General features: G+C 37.5%; 2 protein-coding genes across 4 annotated transcripts; both read right to left on the bottom strand.

Moving 5' to 3' along the window:
• Positions 1–546: 546 nt before the first annotated feature.
• On the bottom strand, positions 547–10,424 carry pknox1.1 (pbx/knotted 1 homeobox 1.1). 2 transcript variants are annotated; one of them, XM_060876957.1, is made up of 11 exons: positions 10,282–10,424; positions 7,784–7,881; positions 6,820–6,926; positions 6,358–6,529; positions 5,263–5,433; positions 3,516–3,597; positions 2,932–3,029; positions 2,678–2,809; positions 2,513–2,589; positions 2,163–2,329; positions 547–1,878 (listed from the first exon to the last, which is right to left on the bottom strand). In XM_060876957.1, exons 2-11 carry the CDS (start codon positions 7,832–7,834, stop codon positions 1,691–1,693), a joined length of 1,245 nt encoding a protein of 414 aa, XP_060732940.1. In that variant the 5' UTR covers positions 7,835–7,881; positions 10,282–10,424; the 3' UTR covers positions 547–1,690. The 2 variants fall into 2 exon arrangements, with proteins under 2 accessions (XP_060732940.1, XP_060732941.1); XM_060876958.1 differs by having other exon boundaries at positions 2,172–2,329.
• Positions 10,425–11,645: 1,221 nt separating this feature from the next.
• ndufv3 (NADH:ubiquinone oxidoreductase subunit V3) lies at positions 11,646–18,497 on the bottom strand. Of its 2 annotated transcripts, none has more exons than XM_060876955.1 (4): positions 18,401–18,497; positions 17,145–17,250; positions 14,636–15,817; positions 11,646–11,964 (listed from the first exon to the last, which is right to left on the bottom strand). In XM_060876955.1, exons 1-4 carry the CDS (start codon positions 18,443–18,445, stop codon positions 11,804–11,806), a joined length of 1,494 nt encoding a protein of 497 aa, XP_060732938.1. In that variant the 5' UTR covers positions 18,446–18,497; the 3' UTR covers positions 11,646–11,803. The 2 variants fall into 2 exon arrangements, with proteins under 2 accessions (XP_060732938.1, XP_060732939.1); XM_060876956.1 differs by having other exon boundaries at positions 17,151–17,250.

The raw sequence follows: 18,497 nt of genomic DNA, 5'->3' as shown, positions 1-18,497 counted from the left end.
CAATGATCCAAAACACACCAGCAAGTCCACCTCTGAATGGCTGAAGAAAAACAAAATGAAGACTTTGGAGTGGCCAAGTCAAAGTCCTGACCTGAATCCTATTGAGATGCTGTGGCATGACCTTAAAAAGGTGGTTTATGCTCGAAAACCCTCCAATGTGGCTGAATTCCAACAATTCTGCAATGATGAGTGGACCAAAATTCCTCCACAGCGCTGTAACAGACTCCTTGCAAGTTATTGCAAATGCTTGATTACAGTTCTTGCTGCTAAGGGAGGCCCAACTAGTTATTAGGTTTAGGTGGCAAGCACTTTTTCACACAGGGCCATGTAGGTTTGGATTTCCTTTTCTCTTAATAATAAAAGCCTTTATTTAAAAACTTATCTTTGACTAATATTTAAATTAGTTTGATCTGAAATGTTAGTGCAAAAAATACAAAACCAGGAAGGGGACCAACACTTTCACACCGCTATAGATAGACTGCAACTGAAATCCATTTAGGATTGCATCACACAAGGGTTTAATAATAAAGAGAAAGACATACAGAATTGTTGAACACACTAATGTTTTTAATGCTTATAAGTAACATTTTGAGAGTTTTATAAATTGTATTTCAGTTTATTAATTTTATCTGTAAACCCATGAGATTTAGATCAGCAGCTCACTGTTATTCCAGGGGGATTGCATGCTCTGCATATCTCGTTCACTCAGCATACTGAAATTTATTAATCAGACGAGATATTTATACAGAGAAAAAAGTACAGTGCAGCAAAAGTGATAACCACACATCTAATTGTAGCTTGAGGCTTGATACTAACTACTTTTAGTGAGTATAACAAATAGCCATCTTTACAGCTAACACCGCTGGAACAGACGGAGCCACTCATCAGTTACTCAACAAGGCATGTGCTTCGGTTCATTTTACGAAGGAACAATGTAAGGCATAGTTTTGGAGCTAATGTATGTTTGCAAAAGTTTTAAATTCTGTATTTTTTTTTTGTTTTGTTTTCTTATAAAATGTTACAAAGCCCTGAAAACTGGGCAACTAACTATCATGTTTTTTTGTACATAAATATTATAAAACATTAAAACAAACCAAGAAAAAAAGAAATAAACATTTTGCTCTTAATATATAAAAATATGCATCTCTCATTTTTTTTGCTCTAGTGGCATGGTTGTGGCATGGTTGTGAGAGAGAATGAGGACAGCAGAAAAACACCAGCATGCAGGGAAAAAAAATCACAATCACACCATCACAAGCACAAACTCGCAAAAAATGTTGGCATCCAGGAGTTATCATAGAAAAGCAAATTGTGTAACAAAATCTAAAAACTTTCAAACATTTTCGTTTTCCCTTTTTTTTTTCTGCCATTTTGGAGTTTATCAAAAAAAGTGCACTTACCTAAATGTCTAAGCAAAAAAACATCTCATAAATTAGCACACCTGTCTGTAATGTAATGCTCTCTGTCAACTGTGTGTGTACAGTGTGTCTGTACAGTGTGTACAGTACTTTAAGGGATATTTTTGAGATCCTCTTAGTAGTGCAAGAGTATCAGAATTGCCAAAGACAGCTCCATGTCAAGCCTTTTGTGTGTGTAAGAGAGGGAGAGAGAGCATAAGAGAGAGAGCATGAGAGAGAGAGAGAGAGAGAGAGAGAGCATGAGAGAGAGCATGAGAGAGAGAGAGAAAGAGTCAGTCAATCAGGCCCAGATCAGCCATGTTAGTTGAAGACAGAGGTGTATCATCATCCTCATCCTCACTGACATCTGTATCCTCCTTGCTGTTATTACCCATCATGACTTGCTGCATGGCGAGTGTAGCTCCATCCGAGGAGAGAGTTTGATAGCCATCCATGCTCATCCCAACTGTAACTATGTTAACTAAAAACACAGAGAGAACAGCCATTACATTACATTAGTGTGTGGTTATAGCAGGATACATTAAGTATATGAAATTTCTACAAAATACATGCTATAGACTAATAATATTAATAATAATAATAATAATATTTTAGTCATTTTATACTGAACATTAAAAGCTTCATTGTGAATCAGAAATTAAAAATGCGCAAAAATACAGACTGCTCCCAAACCAAACATGGGTAAAACGTCTGAGTATCTGTCTTTCTTTTCTGTTACGGTTGCTAAAATGGGATTTTATTCACAGTCTGTACCTTCGTCCATGTTGAACTGTGACTGGGAGGAAGCGATTGAATCGGGCCAGAAGCGCTGTAGAGGGCGGGCCTGTGGAGTCTTCTTCTTGGTTTTGGGCATCTCTGTAGAGCTGGCGTCTAACATCGGCTGCAGGATTCGCCTCCGTGCATTAATGAACCTTTAGCCAAGAGGCAGAGGTGGTTTTTAATCAATCAACAAAACAAAAAAGCATGAAAGTAGAAACCATAAAGACATTACGTGCTGAAGAAATCTGTGAGAATGTAGTTATAATAGAGATATACATATCTCTGTATCTGATCTGTTGCTCGAAATCTATTGGCAGTGGAACGATGTAACATACCAGTTGTTGACCTGCAGCAGAGTGAGATTGGTTTGATGAGCAATCTGTTTCTTCTCATCTTCAGTAGGATAAGGGTGCTGTAGATAACAAGAAAACAACAGCTGTAGACCAACAGCTTGAATAATATGAAGAGTATTAACAGCTGTGTCTGACCGACAGACTCACCGCGATGTGCTGGAACAGCCATGAGCGCATGACGTTGGTGGCCTGTTTGGGGAGAACTCCACGTTTGTTTTTAGAAGAACTGTCTTCGTTACTGAAGAAACCAAAATCCTGATTCATCTGCAGCTGTAAATGCTTGGAGAAAAAGCACAGCAGGGCAGTGTGTTATTCGAGAGTGTGTGTGAGATTGAATGCTGTGTGGATGCGTGACTGCTTTGAAGCACTCTGTATGCTGTGTACTAATGTGAGGTCCACACCTGGGAGTTCTGAATGTGTATTTTGCTCGGTGCGATGGTCTGAGCCATGACATGTCCTTGGGGTGTGACTACTGTGATGGGCTGGTACACTGCACCACCTGCAGAGCCCACAAACCAAACCAAAAATAAACAAAAGAGGAAAACAACCCTAAGTAGGAATAACTTTCATAGAGTTTTATCAATTGTCTAGAAAGCATATACTTTTTACAGTAACTCCATTGCAGAGGTGAAATACAATCTATGAGTACATCTGTATACATGTGTGTCCATGTTATGCCGTTTGTGTGAATGTATGTTATGTTTGAAGGTTTTATAAAGAAAACAGTGTTGTGTGCAAGCAGCATTAATAAAATAGAGTTTAAACTTCACATCTAGATGAATTCAGCACAAAGTGAGACTGCTCACTCTGTAAACCAATTGTGTCTCCTTTCCCATTATACAGACCAGGCTTTTATGTTCATTACTACTTTTTATGTGCTCATATTTGTGTCAGTTTCATTCATGTGTGTGTTTGGTGTGTGTAAACAGTGTGTGTGTATGAACAGTTGAAGTGTGTAATGGTAAGAAAAATAAAGGTATGGCACCTGAAACCATTTGACACTGACTGACTGCTGATACGTTGACTTGTTGCATAGGTGAGGCAGGAACCACAGTGCCTTGGGTATCCTGTGTAAAAAAAAAAAGTAAATAAGGCCACGTTCACACTGTAGGTAAAAGTGGCCCAAATCCGATTTTTTTTGGGGTCAAGTGACCAGGTCAGACTTCTTCAGGAGTAGTGTGAACACTCAAATTCCATATGTGTCCAAATTCCACATTCCAAACACTCACTTCCATATGTGGTCCTGAATCAGACCCAAATCTGATCTTTTCCAATGTGGCCGCAGTGTGAACAGCCAAGGCAGATTTGATGCGACTTTTACGTCAATCTACATCGACATTCGTCACAATTTTGCGCCGGCGAAACCTTTTTTTTTTTTTTTTTTTTTTTTTTTGCGCCGGCGAAACCTTTCTTTTTTTTTTGCGCTGGCGAAAACGTGACACAAACGTGACTGGTAACGTGTGTGTTAAGAGTGTTATATAAAGTGGTTACGTGAACCAGCTCATAATGCTTGCATTGAATTCATCACATTATAACATTACATGATATGTTTGCTTGCACCAGATGATACAATACTTCCTCCATAACCTCGCCAACTTTTTAGCGCAACGGCGTGCTGCGTGTGACGTCATTGTTATTGTTCGTTTGCGCATGCGGGTCAGTTCGAAACAGCAAACAGTTCACACTGGTATCTGATATAGGCCACATTTTAAAAGGTAATGTGAACAGCCAAACAAAAAAATCAGATCAGAGCAAAATATCCGAATTGAGCATTAAGACTTGCAGTGTGAACGTGGCTTAAAAGACCAACAGTAAGATCAACGGTAAGAAACGAAGTTCCGGGATCAAGGACATGCAAATATTTTGGCAAATACAGTGCACGCCTAAATAAACACACATGCGTGAGCACACACACGCGCACACACACATACACACCCCTTATAGTTGCATCACTGTATTATACTGTAAGCTTGGCAGGATTCTCCAATATAAATAAAATGAAGAACATTAACAACCTGTGTATCGAGTGCATTTTAAAGAACTCCGCCAATCGACTCAATACAATTGTTTTAACTAACGTGACAACTTTTACAGCAATATAAATAACAGTCATGACAGTTAACTTCATCATACTCTGACATTGTTCCCTATTTTGACTGAACTTACAGTGGATTCGGAAAATATTCAAACTGCTTCACTTTCATGAATTATAATGACAGTGGTTGTGTTAAAAGTGACACAGACACTAAAAAAAACATTCAGGTTAGAAAGTTGTAGGATGTTACTAGCACACTGAAGATCATGAATTCAGTATGATTCAAAAAATCAAAGAATTTCTGCAGTGTTTCTGTTAGAAATATTAGTTATACACCCATAAACACTGCTGCAAACCCAACCCATGAGTAACACTTGTGAGGATGTAGTAGCTTAGTGGTTAAGGGTTTGGACAAACAATCAGAAGGTCGTGAACTCAAATGCCAGGTCTGCCAAACTGACACTACTGGACCACTGAGCAAAGCCCTTAATCCTCAAACTGCTCAGTTGTATAAAATGTCGCTCTGAATAAGAGCATCTGCCAAATGCCATAAATCTAAGTGTTCCTGAAATTATGAGAGCAACCTCACTGCACACTACAAACAAGTGCAACACCAGATCCTTAGATTCTAGGTTGGTGCCTAACAGAAAAAAGAAAAGTGGCAGTAATAAACGAGAAGGCAACAAGACAAGCTTACCTGTGCGTGCAGAGGAGAGTAAGGGCCATCTGTTTCTATACTCAGCAGCGTCTCGCTGTTCATCTTGCTCCTCAGGCAGGAGATGTATCGGCTACAGAAGTCTTTACACAGTTCGCTGACCTTCTCCAGCTCCAGCAGGTGAATCCTGAGAACCTGAATGGCCTTCACCATCTGATCACACGGGTACAAGGTGTTACATCGATGTTCAAACACCGTCACTGTTTCTCAGATTTGCTGTCAAGGCTCAAAGATCTTTTGTTCGAGTAATTTTGGTTGTAAATCTGATACAGATTACTGCATGTTTGTTTTTTTTTACAATACAAGAAGTACTGAAACTATAACTATAACTTAATATTATAATAGATTTATTACAAAAGGTTACAATATTGATGACATTGTGATTGTATACCGATGATTGCATATTTATTCCACGATGAATCTATGAGTCTCAATGAAGAACCCAGGAGTAACACTAACAACATAACTAAGACTTATTATTTACAATTTATGTTTTCTGATGATAAAGCAATAATAAGTATTCCAAATTAATTTAATTAAATTAATCGGTTCATCAGTCCCAACAATGAGTAAAATTCATCTTAATCTTCAACTTAATTAACGTCAGTAAAATTCGGAACTGAGACTGAATCAGAAGACTAAAGTACAGAATACATCGACATTTTCAGATAAGGTTGAAATGTAATTTGACTAATTTATATGTGTGGATTTATCTTAGTCATCATTGGATAGTCACTATATCTGTATTTTAAAATGTGTTAACATTAATTAAGAAAAAAAAGTTTGTTCATGTTAATTAATGCAGTAAATAATGTTAGTTAAAGGAACTTTAATGTAAAGTGTAATCACAAAATAAGGATGAGGAAATTTTGGAAGCTGTTTACGTTGTACTGGCAATTTATTTCATTTATCTCAGAAAAGCAAAAAGTTACTGACAAAGAAGGTGAATCATATTGCAGGGATCTTAAAACAGAAGCGGTGTGGTTTAATAAAGTCCAGATATTTACAATAATTAGATAAAGCTATTTTTATATTATGTTGCATGTGAAGAATGTGTTTTACTACAGGGATTCTCACCAGGCTGTCTAGCTCAGTGTCTTCGCTGAAGAAAGCCTTGGTCTCTTTCTCTTGGTTGTGTACAAAATTCTGGATATCGATATCAAAGCTCGCCGAAGTGACACAGTCTGAGCTCTGAGTGGACTGCTCGCACTTCTCGAACAGAAGGGTGAGGAGAGGAAAGAGCGGATGCCTGCAGGCCCACAGAAAACAACACACAAGGAATTGAAGGTGAACAAATAAGAAAGAAGACTGGATTGGGTATAAAGATCAACACAGTTGAGGTGGAGCTGATATTCTAGCATATGGGTCAAGCTTCAATAAAGCAGTCTTACTCAATTAGAAAATAAGCTAGGTGAGTGAATGTTGTAGGAAAAATATTAACCCCGCATTAATCACATATATGGACTCATCCAGAGCATCTCATCTCATTTTATACAGCTGGGCAATTGAGGATTAAGGGACATCTGTGTGTGAAATTACCTGTATATGGAAGCTTTATCTGCATCCATGCGACTGGACTCAGCTAGAGCATTGTTGCAGGTTCTCCCCATTCCTGTGTCTGGATCACCGGCTGTCTGTTCGACCCCCTGCATGTAAGCCACAAGTTACTGTTAATGCTGGAGATAAAGAAAACTTTGATGCATGATTTCTGTGAAGAATAAATGACTTAGGGAAATGCTCAATCAATGACAGGGTGGTGTGATGAAACACATACAACCACCTCAAACCTGATTATATCTCTTTAAAAGTGTAAAGAATGTCATATACTATAACTATAAGCTGTCATTTTGCCATCATGATCTCTCGTAAATGAGTAAGATTTGAGAGAGAAATCGCAAAGCCATTCCAGCTGTCAGCTTTAACCTCTGACGGTTATAAAAGTCTGACAGTGGAGACTCTTTCACACAAATGTTACAAAAACATCTTACAGACACATAGAGCATCAGTAGTTATACACATTTTAAATCTGTCCCTGTATAAGTTTCTATATAAGGCTACTATAGAAACAATAACCTATTAGAATGAGTGCATTAGTTCAGTATATAGAGTGCTTGTGGTTAGTCAATACTATTACTGATAAAAAAAATAAAAACATAAAAAAAAGCTGCTGTTATAAAAAAAAAATTAGGCAACAAAAAAGAAAAATCAGAAACGATAACTTAACAGGGCTGTATAAAGAAATATACAGTTCTGTATAATGATATAGATAATGTACAGTATATATAAAATAAAGAATAGCGATCATTATTCACAAGATGTACAGGGTTTCAGGTTTTATTTCCTATATATATTCTAACATTTACATGTTAATATCAGTATTTAATCCTGTAAATATGCCGTTACAGTGAAAGTGGAATTTTTGTTCTTTACATTTCTGAGTACAAGTAAAAAAGGTACAGACAGGAAGCAGTGTTTGTGTAAACCTTGTGTATAACAGACTCACCTGGTGAACTCTCTCCTCGTACTTGCGCATTGACACAGGCTGGCCTGCCATCGTGTTCACTGTAGCCACTGCCAACACTGAAGCATTATATGGGCAGGCTGAAAGGTGTTGGAAACAAAGGTACATCTGTATAACAGATCATTTATACTCTTGACTATTTTAGCATTTATCAGTTGTAGGTGTTTACTGTAGTACATCATGTTACCTCCTCTTTCTACCCATCCTTGAATGAAAAGAAAATCAGCTATTTTTATTCCAGCAGTAAAGCTGATGTTATTGGGTTAATTGTGATTTTATCACAGTTGCTGCTGGGTGTACAGTACTTACAAGACACTTTAATATACCCTGTAAGTCCACGCTGTAATTCGAATGCTCTTTGCATAGAATGCGTTAATTGTCCTCTAGCCTGAATCAGTGTCGATTTCAGATCTCAGCACTGCTTATAGCAAGATATTTTTGTATACACACACACATATATTTGAGGAGCCATGTTTTACAGATTTCTTCCAACTATAAAAAATATATTATATTTGCACAGTTCCAAAATTGTGTGGAGTCTCTCTGATCTGCCCTTTATTGCACTGAACACACCTAGGGTTCAACTGAACATTGAGTTAACACAATATTTCTCAAACTGGAGTCAGGGATTCACTAAGGTTTTCTACGAGGCACAGCTGAGGATCTTTTTTTTTTATTTAGTGAATATCACATCCAACTATTATCAAATTCAAAAAGGATAAGTCTAACAGAAACATAACAGAACCGTGTTCTGTGGGTGGAGACAAAATGTTACAGCTGAACAAAATAGCCAACATGCACTATATGGCTTCAGCACCACTGAACACCTTCGTGCCTGAAATAGGTGCCTAAGCTCACTAAAGCCCTTGTATCCGACCCAGCACAAATCTGTACAGCCTTGTACCAAAATCTAGAGGAGAGCATTTGTAGAACTAATAGAATTAAAATTTAGAACTAATTATTATGACAGTAAAGGTAGACTGTGTGGAATGGGTTTGATGACTGGGCATGAGGCAGAAACACAACCGGGAACATGATGGGTTGCCAGTCCACCACACACACACACACACACACACACACACACACACGGAGCTAGGGCAAATACATTCGACAAATACATGCACACCACAGAGACTAATAAATAAAGTTTCATACCCAGTTGTTAACAATACAGTTACACTCATACCATACCTCGTGTTTCATGTACTATTTATGTCTCGTTATAAGTTTTGCAGTACTTTTAGTCATCATGTCGTCATGTTTTAACTGTTTGGGTTCGCGTTGTGTAAACAGAGTATTGCTTGTTTTGTTTTAGAAGCGTTTTGATTTAAAACCATTTGGAGCAAATATGGATGTATTAAAGTTAAATTACATTTAAAGAGGATGACTGAGTGCTTTCTACGACACATCGGAGTCAAATTAGCATCGCTAGCTAATAATAATAATAATAATAATAATAATCATTTGTTTACACCCAGTGGCGTTAAAGGTGACGTTTTTAACCCAAAAGTGTAAGTTAGGTGAAAAGTTTAATGTACCACAAAACACAGGAGAAATAAAGAGTGTAAATAACACCCCGGCCTACAGAACGGCTAGCTCACTGTAAATACACATTACACTTAAATATACACGATTTTATACGTTCACAAAAAAAACCACACACACACACACAACACCCTGTAACTAAACCAGATGTTTTATTTTCCCCTATAGGATAAACTAAATACCACAAAAATAAACCGTCCACCGTATAAGTAAAATGTTGTTAGTTTGCTAGCTTTGCGCTTTTATTTACTAGCCTAAGCTAACGATGCTAAGACGCTAATTCTGTATACATACGTGAATGCAGGGTTTACAGATATATCGTTTATTTATAATACAGTAATAACGGTAATAACATTAAAAAGTGAAAGTTTTAATAAGATAAAAATACTTTTTTTAGTTTTGTTTTTTTTAAATATAACATCAGAAACTGCGACTCTTGTTGTTTTTTTTTTTTAAACCGATGTAAGTTAAATTAAATACACAAATCGGTGGACATCTGAATATAATACATATAATAATAATTATAATCATAATAACAATAATAATAATAATCATTTTAAATAAAAACGCACTTCCGTTCTCCACACAGAGGGAGGAAGTGAGTGATACTAATGCTAAAGCTAATGCCAAAGCTAATGCCAAAGCTAATGCTAAAGCCAATGCTAATGCTAAAGCCAATGCTAATGCTTAAGCTGGGCCTTGGCTCAGTCTCGTCGGTCCTTGTAATAAAATCATCCTTTCTCATCAAAAAACACATCTTTTATCACTTTCTTTCCTCAACACGGTTTTCAGGCGTCACTCTAGTCTTTAAAAACCTCCCACAAACCCACACACAGATCCGTTTAAGTGCTCAGGCTGAGACATTTTAGCGCGTTGCTCGCATTGTTTTGATTGATAGGTAAGAGGAAAAAGCAGAGTTTTGAGTGACAGCTTACCTGAGTGCCAATCTTCATCACACTGACAAGCGGCTGCAGCAATCGGGATCCACTGTGGCCGCCTTGCGTCATCACGTCAACGCACGCAAGGCGGCTTCGATGTGAATATTCATGAGCTGGGTGGCAAGCGGCGGGTATTATTGTTGTGGTGCGTCATCGCGTAAAAGGCACGTCTGATATTACCTTATGCATATTTATTAGATAGGCGGAGTTGCTAGCATGTCTTCACCTCTAGAGTAAAAATATCTGGTTCACAAAATGGGGTCTGTGGAGATCCTGGTGTTTTTATTTATTTGGTTATTTTGGTGGAAATCGTTAAAGGGGTTGTATTACTTATTGATTGATGACTTATAGCTATTAGTGTGTTTGCTTTCTGTGGATCCAGAGTTCTTCTGGAGAACATTGAGCACAAAGCAAGACACCCTGAATTGGACAGCAGTCTGTATCAGGGCAAAGTGCTGTCAAATTCAACATAGACAATACACATACTCACACATCATTCAGAGGTGGGAGAAAAACAGAGAACGTGGAGGAAACCCACATAGACATGGGATGATGAACAGAAACGTCACACAGACGTTAAACTAAGCTGACGATCGAACCAGGGACCTTAAATCTGGAACTCAATAATTCAATAACTAGTCAGCCTGTAAATAAGCATGTTCTATCGAGGATTAAAACCACCATGGCTGAAATAAAAAGCCATACTATTATTCAGTCTAATGACTGAATAGTGTGTAGAATTTACTTTGCAGTTAAAGGGTCCCGGTCTGTAAAATGTTGGAAAGCCCCTGCCCTAACACTCCCACTGAGTCACACCACATTCTTTGATGGTTTTTCTTCCTTGGTGCTTTTCATATTTAAATTTAACTTGTTAAACTTGTCAATATTGTGACTCAAGTCTGTTGTAGTGTAGTCATTCAAAAGTCAACATACATGTACCATATTTATACATTCAGTATAGCTGAAATTATTGCTTTTTATATGCTTTATCATTTGCTTAAAATCTGAAACTTTTTCTTTAAAACACAATGACCTTTGCCGGTCTCTAAACATATTCTGACGTTTAATTAAAACTCAGAGCGGCTGGTTAAAATAAAAGTTTTACATAAAAATATGGAAAGTCCTTCCATATTGTCATGCTTTCCAAAAAAATTTGGTTTACAAATGATTCAATATGATGCAGTTTCTATATCTGCATTCCCTTAAAGCTGCTTTGAGCCAGTGTTAGTTGTTATGAATATAAAATGGAAATGAAATGAATATAACTAGACTATAAAGACAACTCGTAAAAAGCTCAAATGTCTTTGTGCAGCAACCTACATCAAAAACACTAACAAACTCGGTCATATTTGAGGCAAAAATTCATTAATTTATATACTTTAATGTAATTACAAGCATTTCACCAGAAAGTTGCAATGTGGCCAACCTTCTGAAAGACAAATCAGAGCAAAGGAAAAGCAGTAGGACGTTAATCACTGTGGAGAACAGGAAGGAGATCACAGGCCCCCTGAGGGAGAGCTCAGTGCTGGGGTGATGGTCTTCCCGTAGTGGGCTGGGCCAGACGGTACTTGGCCATCTCCACATCCATGTCCACAAATGTGTAACTGTTGTAATTGTGATGTTGCAGGTTCTTGTACATGCTGTTGTCGAACGGCTCGGGCTCGAGTGCAGGGGCAGCTTCTGGAAAAGTCAGACATAAAATAGCAAAAAATTAGATATGCAAAACTGATACAAAAAAAAACCAACTGATAAAACTTAATGCATCAAATATTATAAAACCATTTTGATCTTTAGCTATTAATAAAGATTCTGGGAAATGTAAAGCTATATATGTCTCTATGTTAGATGACGGAAAGCAAACGATCCTTACAGGATTAGACCTCCAGCTTGTTAGAAACAAAATGCATCCAACGTTTCTCTTAACACTTTAACAACATTTTACATCCTGGCTTGAAAGGAGTGTTTGATGGGAATATTCACACTTCTGCCAGCATTGTTTTACAGTAGTTACTTCTTACTCTTTTCCATGTCACTCAACCCCAAATGCTCCCTTTGTCACATACATCAAACTCAAAGGAGTGTGAATGGCCCAAGGCCTCACGTCTGATCTACAGACAACTCATGTCTTCTTTCATTTTAGTTTAACTGCTGATTTTCTCATTCATTCTCAATTATATAAATCAGTCTTTCTTACATGTGCTGTAGTGAATGAAAGAAAATTACTTTGAAAAAATGTGGTTTGTTTTTAAATGGCACACATTTAAGCCCTTTAAAAAAAAAAAAAAAAAAAAAAAAAAAATTTTAATAACTAAAATGTAAATGTAATCCAAGCTACTGCAGAACTGTATGCGAGTTAAGAATATAATAAACTTGGACATAAACAATAAGACTTGAAAAGAAGAACAGAATGAAAAAGCAACAGACGTCAGTGTGGTTGGTGAAGGGTGGGGTTGCATGGAAGACTTAGATCTGGAGGCATCATATTATAATTAGACACAGAAAAAGCAAAGGTGAGAAATCAGCAAGAGGCGATTTAAAGAGTTGACTTCAATCAGCACCATCTACTTGTGATGTCTGACACTGTGACACTAATTAACATATTAACAACATTATCTACAGTTAACATCAACTGGCACAAGCTGCAGTAAAATAGCCTTAAAGAGGTGTTAAAAAGACAATATAGTAAATTTAAAAATAAAATAAAAAAAGCAGTAACTCAAATACAGTTAAGGGGGAAATTTATATGCTCCAGAATGAGAAAAGGAAATGCAAACATGAAATAATAATTGTGTTGGTGTGAACACTGTTTACAGTTTACATTTACAGCATTTCGCAGACATCCTTATCCAGAGCAACTTACATTATTATCTCATTTCATACAACTGAGCAATTGAGGGTTAAGGGCCTTGCTCAGGGGCCCAGCGGTGTCAGCTTGTGCCCCATTTCCACCAGAAATAACCGAGTGCTGGTTCAGATCTAGTGATGGTTCTGGTTCAAAGTTGGTTCCACTGGTGATTCTTCTTAGAACCGGTTTGCCTTTCCGTGGGCTAGAGAGCCATCACAGAGCCGAGTCTTACGCCATTGTATACAACGTTAGCGCAGCAGCGACAAACACAGCATCAACAATGGCGGATGTTGCTTTTCTGTTACTGCTCATGGCTTTGAGAACCTACATTGGCATCCAAACGTAGCGAATCCAACGTGTACGTGCTTCTCCATGTAATTTGTATAAACGGAGGTTGTAATCGAGAAAGTACATAACGTTATTTTCGTCATTAACACAGAAAAAAAGTTAGCCTTAACATGTAGCTACCTAATATCATGTGTGCTGAGTAATGATCATATTGCGGTAAAGTAAAAGTGTATTAAACATTAGTATACTTATAGTGTTCTTAAGTCTAGACTAGCAATGTTTTGGTGCTACTTAAGAACCACTTTGGCTGTCGAAAAAGAACCAGCACTCAAACTGCCTCGGTGGAAAAGGGGCCTTGGTGGACCTGATATTCAAACCCACAACCTTTCCATCAGTAGTCCAACACCTTAACCACTAGGCTACCACATCTCCCAGTTTAGCAGGGAAATTGATCTAAAATGTGTTATTCATTATTGATATTTTCTTTTTTTGGAAGGAGTCTCAAATGTCATCACTTTTTAACAGTAAGAATAAAGCGTTTGCATTCGGTTTTCCAACATGAGACGATCTTCCAGAGAGAACTGAGAGTTTAGTTAGAGATAAAAGTTCAGTATATTAATAAAGCCGTATTGAAAAATAAACCCTAATTCAAAATGCAGTGTTTAACGTGAAAATGTAAAAAAATTTGAAAAACCCCAGCTTTGTAAAAGGACTATTAATTTTAAAGTAACTTGGATAAATGTGCATTAAAATTTCAGCAAATGTAAACCCTAAGATAGCATCGAATAAGCAGGTACAGAGGGAAAAGAGTGCAAATGGATTTTAGACAACAAAAAAAAAAAAAAAAAAAACTAAATAGAGAGAGATTACAGACTTCACTACAATAGAAAGGAAAACAAATCAGAACGGTCAGATTTTAAAGGAGGAGGTCATTTCTAAGACTTTTAGCCCACCACTCATTCATTTACTCATTCATGCTTGGAAACTGGACGCTGGCTCGAGTAGAGGAGAGGCGGAGAACCTGTCAGTTAATAATTTACTTAATATAGACTGGATTAGTATTATAAGTCAAAGACAGCTGAACTGGACCAGGACTATATAAACCCCTATACAGGCCATAAGCAGGAGATTTTATTTTCCGAATAATCAGAGAGAGAAATGTGTCTATGTGGCCATTCAGAGAAGTGAAAAGGGTTTTAAGGGTGATGTGGTGTGTACCCTCTGGTGCAGCTGCTGCTTCAGGTTCAGCTTGGACTTCTTCTGCGTCAGTTATTACAGGAGCGGTGTCCACTAACTCTTCAGCTGCAGCTACAGCTTCTGTCATCTCTGGTGCAGCTTTGCTTTTGACTTTTGGTTCTGATGCCACTTCGGAAGCAGAATCGTGGTTGACTTGTGGTTTGTGGCCTGAATCGGTGACAGGTTCAGGGATGGCATTAGAAACATCTGAAGACCTCACCCGTACGTCTGCATTTTTTTCTGGTATAACTTCTGCTTGAGTTTGAACACTTTCAGGTGTGCATGACACAGGAGCAGGGTCGATTATCTCTTCTGATGAGGCTGCTGCTATGTTCGAACCAGGTACTTTTTCAGTTGTAGGTTGACTCACAGCTTCCCTGACCTCTGGTGTACTTTCAGGAGAACCCTCAGTTGCTCCTACAGGCAAACCCTCAGCTGCTCCTACAGGCGAACCCTCAGCTGCTCCTACAGGAGAACCCTCAGCTGCTCCTACAGGAGAACCCTCAGCTGCTCCTACAGGAGAACCCTCAGCTGCTCCTACAGGAGAACCCTCAGCTGCTCCTACAGGTGAGCTTTTAGGTAAACCTTCAAAATCAGAAGGTTGTACAGGTTCAGGAACAGCTCTGGTCTTCATGTCTGATGTGGGCCCCTCTCTTTCAGCTGATGGTATTTCTTCTTGTCCTGTTTTATCTTCAGTCTGTCCCACCGGTTTGATCATTTTAGTTTCTGGTTTTTCATCGTCAGAATCAGAGTCAGAATCTGAGTCAGAATCTGAATCGCTGGAAGATGATGAAGATGATGTAGCATCACCATCTTTTGGTGCCTTTACATCAGCACTGGTTGGACTTGCTGCATCTTTGTTCGTAGATGTCTCTGCAGTTGGAGTAGCTTTTGCTGCCGTTTCGGCTTGGACAGAATCATCAGTGACGGATTCAGCTTGTTTGGCATCGACATCATCTTTACTCAAAGCCTCACATGAAACTTGAAGTGTTGAGGCACCCGCAGCCACTGAGTTCTCACCTGTCATGGGATCCCTGCTTTGTCTGTCATATTCACCTAATGCAACACCTTGACTGAGAAATCCTGGAGTGGAAAGTCTAGTAGGGAAGGCAACAGTGGTCTTGTAGGCTAGCAGAGCAGCCCTCTCGTCAGGAGCCTCTAAGGCTGAGAAAACGGCAAACGGGATACACATTGTGAGCTGTTTATCTTTGACACAATCATGACTCCAGGAAGCAACAACATGACTCCTTGTGAACATTGTTTACAACAAAAAACACATCTACCATTCTATTTAAACCATATGACAAAAAACATGCACGCTGTAATCTCAAATATAGTATGGTCTTATTTTAAAGGAGCGGTTTGTAATTTTTAGAGCCCCCTGCTGCCTGTGAGATGAATTGCAGTTGAAATTAAAAAAAAAACAGACTGACTACATCATTTCTGCTGACTACTTCTGCCTCATGAGTTGACTTTTATGTAAAACAAACAGAAGTGAGCAATTCTGTACGAATATTTTAAAAGAAAATTAAAACAAAACTTGTTGCACCATAATTGCACACATCAGCACTTGATTCAGAGTCATATTGTTCTACCTCTGATCTGCTATATATATATGCACACACTTATATTTTTCTTATACTTTCTTCCCTTTTCCACCTGCAGTGTTTTCTATTTGATTGTATTTTTATTGAAATTCTATTCTTAGCATATTTTAATGTTTTCCTACATCGTTCTTATCATTTATTTTACACTCATTCTTTGAGATTCTATATTTATGACGCAGTTGAAAAGTATTTCACCACATGTTGGACTATGAAGAAACTATGCATATCTGATGGATGGTAAAATTGCAAATCACACTTTTCCTAAGAGTCGTTTGCAATTAAAGAATTGTTACATGTTTCAAACCACAATCAGCTACTTTACGTTTTGAAATTTCCTCAAACGGCAGCTTTTATACACAGTAATGTGTGATTTAAAGAGCAGAGAATGTTACTAAAAATACATGAATTTTTTTTCATGTAAGTTTCAATGTGAAGAAAAAATAAAGAGAATCACAAATTTATAAATTGTAATGTCATTTTGTGCTACTAATACAGGAAAGTTGTGTCCCTTTAAAATTAAAATATATAGTGCCAGCATATTAACTTCTTCTGCACACTAAATACAAATAAATTTAAGCATATAAAGATATACAAATTGTATATATTTTATGTCATTCTGTTACACCGTGGAGCTTCTGTCACTAAAACTAATTCCTCGCATGTGAAAACATACCTGGCAATAAAGCTCTTTCTGATTCTGACATTACATGCACTTATGCCATAAATCCATAAGCAGATTAAGCTAGAAAACAAAACCCTGGCTACATGCTCATATTAAGCAGCTGATGCACTGGATTAAAAATGACAAAATGATGTAAAAATATGTGAAACTGATTATCTGTTAATCAAAACAAAGCTCTGAATAAAAAAAAGCATTCTCTTACTCTTACTTGAAGCTTTCTTTGCTGGCTTCTTGGGTGCCTCAGTTTTAGTGCAGAAAGCTGCAGAGAGTGGAGTTTTCAGAGAGCCCCAGCCATCCTGCCTGAGGCACTAAATATGAGCAGGAAAAAGTACTTTTCAACAAGTATATTATTTAAAGCTTTTTAAAGATTTGTAAGAAAAGATTTGAGAACAGCATTGCCATTGAATTTCTAAGTGTCTAAAAGTGTATTGAAGAGACGCAAACCATTCTTTCTAAAGATTTTCTTTTAGCTGGTGTTTTGAAAATCAGGGACTGTTCCAGAAAAGTCCAGGGTGGAGGCAGGATTTCATTTCTAACAAGCAGAAGCCACACATGATGCTACTGAAAGCTAATAACAGCTGATTATACAGGTGGGAAAAGGTGTGGCTCCTGTTTGACTAGACTGAAAACCTTCAACCACGTCGGCCCTTTGTGGATGACATTGGACACAAACTGGTCATTGAACTGGGCTGAGATCCATGTAATGATTTAGACACACTAAATTGGTAGCTAAGGTATAATAAACATGTCTCGGGAAAACTCTCAAAGTAAAGATGCAAAAAAGAAAAAAAAAGTAAGGAGCGATAGATAGATAGACAGACAAACAGACAGGATAGACAGATAGATAGACAGACAGACAGAAAAATAGACAGATAGATAGATAGACAGATAGATAGATAGAGAATAGATAGATAGATAGATAGATAGATAGATAGATAGATAGATAGATAGATAGATAGAAAAATAGATCGCTAGAGAATAGACAGACAGACAGATAGATAGATAGATAGATAGATAGATAGATAGATAGATTGATAAACAGACAGATAGATAGTTATATCCACACAGTATTTTTGTTTTATGGCCTTAATCAGATCCCGTCACAATTAGTATTTATATCACACACAGTTTGAGATGCTTATTTTTGTGATTATTTTTCATGATCACTAACAACCACAGTATAGACATTAGAGCGGTGTGAAATATAAAGTAATTATTAAAACAGTTTGCTCATTACAAAAACAGGCAGATGGACATTTAAACAAACTTGTTTATGAAAAGTTCTGGTGTGTTTACAGTTATATAATGTCCAGTTATGAGCTCAATAAGACCGGTGTGGAGCTGCTATTTGGTGTTGTTTAAAATTCATGTAAAAACGAAACACAAAGTTGTGGATAAAGCTGTGGTTGTTTTATGTCACTGATGTCACACTGTGATCTATTAGTTTATTAATTTTACCTTCAATGTTCCTAGTCGTCCTAGCCTTAGCATTGAGGTCGCCATCTTTGTGCCCCTGCTATTACTGTTCGTGCAGAAAACGACTTTATGTCAAGCG

Source organism: Tachysurus vachellii, chromosome 8 (genome assembly GCF_030014155.1).
Source record: "Tachysurus vachellii isolate PV-2020 chromosome 8, HZAU_Pvac_v1, whole genome shotgun sequence".
Classification (NCBI taxonomy): domain Eukaryota; kingdom Metazoa; phylum Chordata; class Actinopteri; order Siluriformes; family Bagridae; genus Tachysurus; species Tachysurus vachellii.
This window is presented reverse-complemented; position numbering and strand designations above follow the sequence as displayed.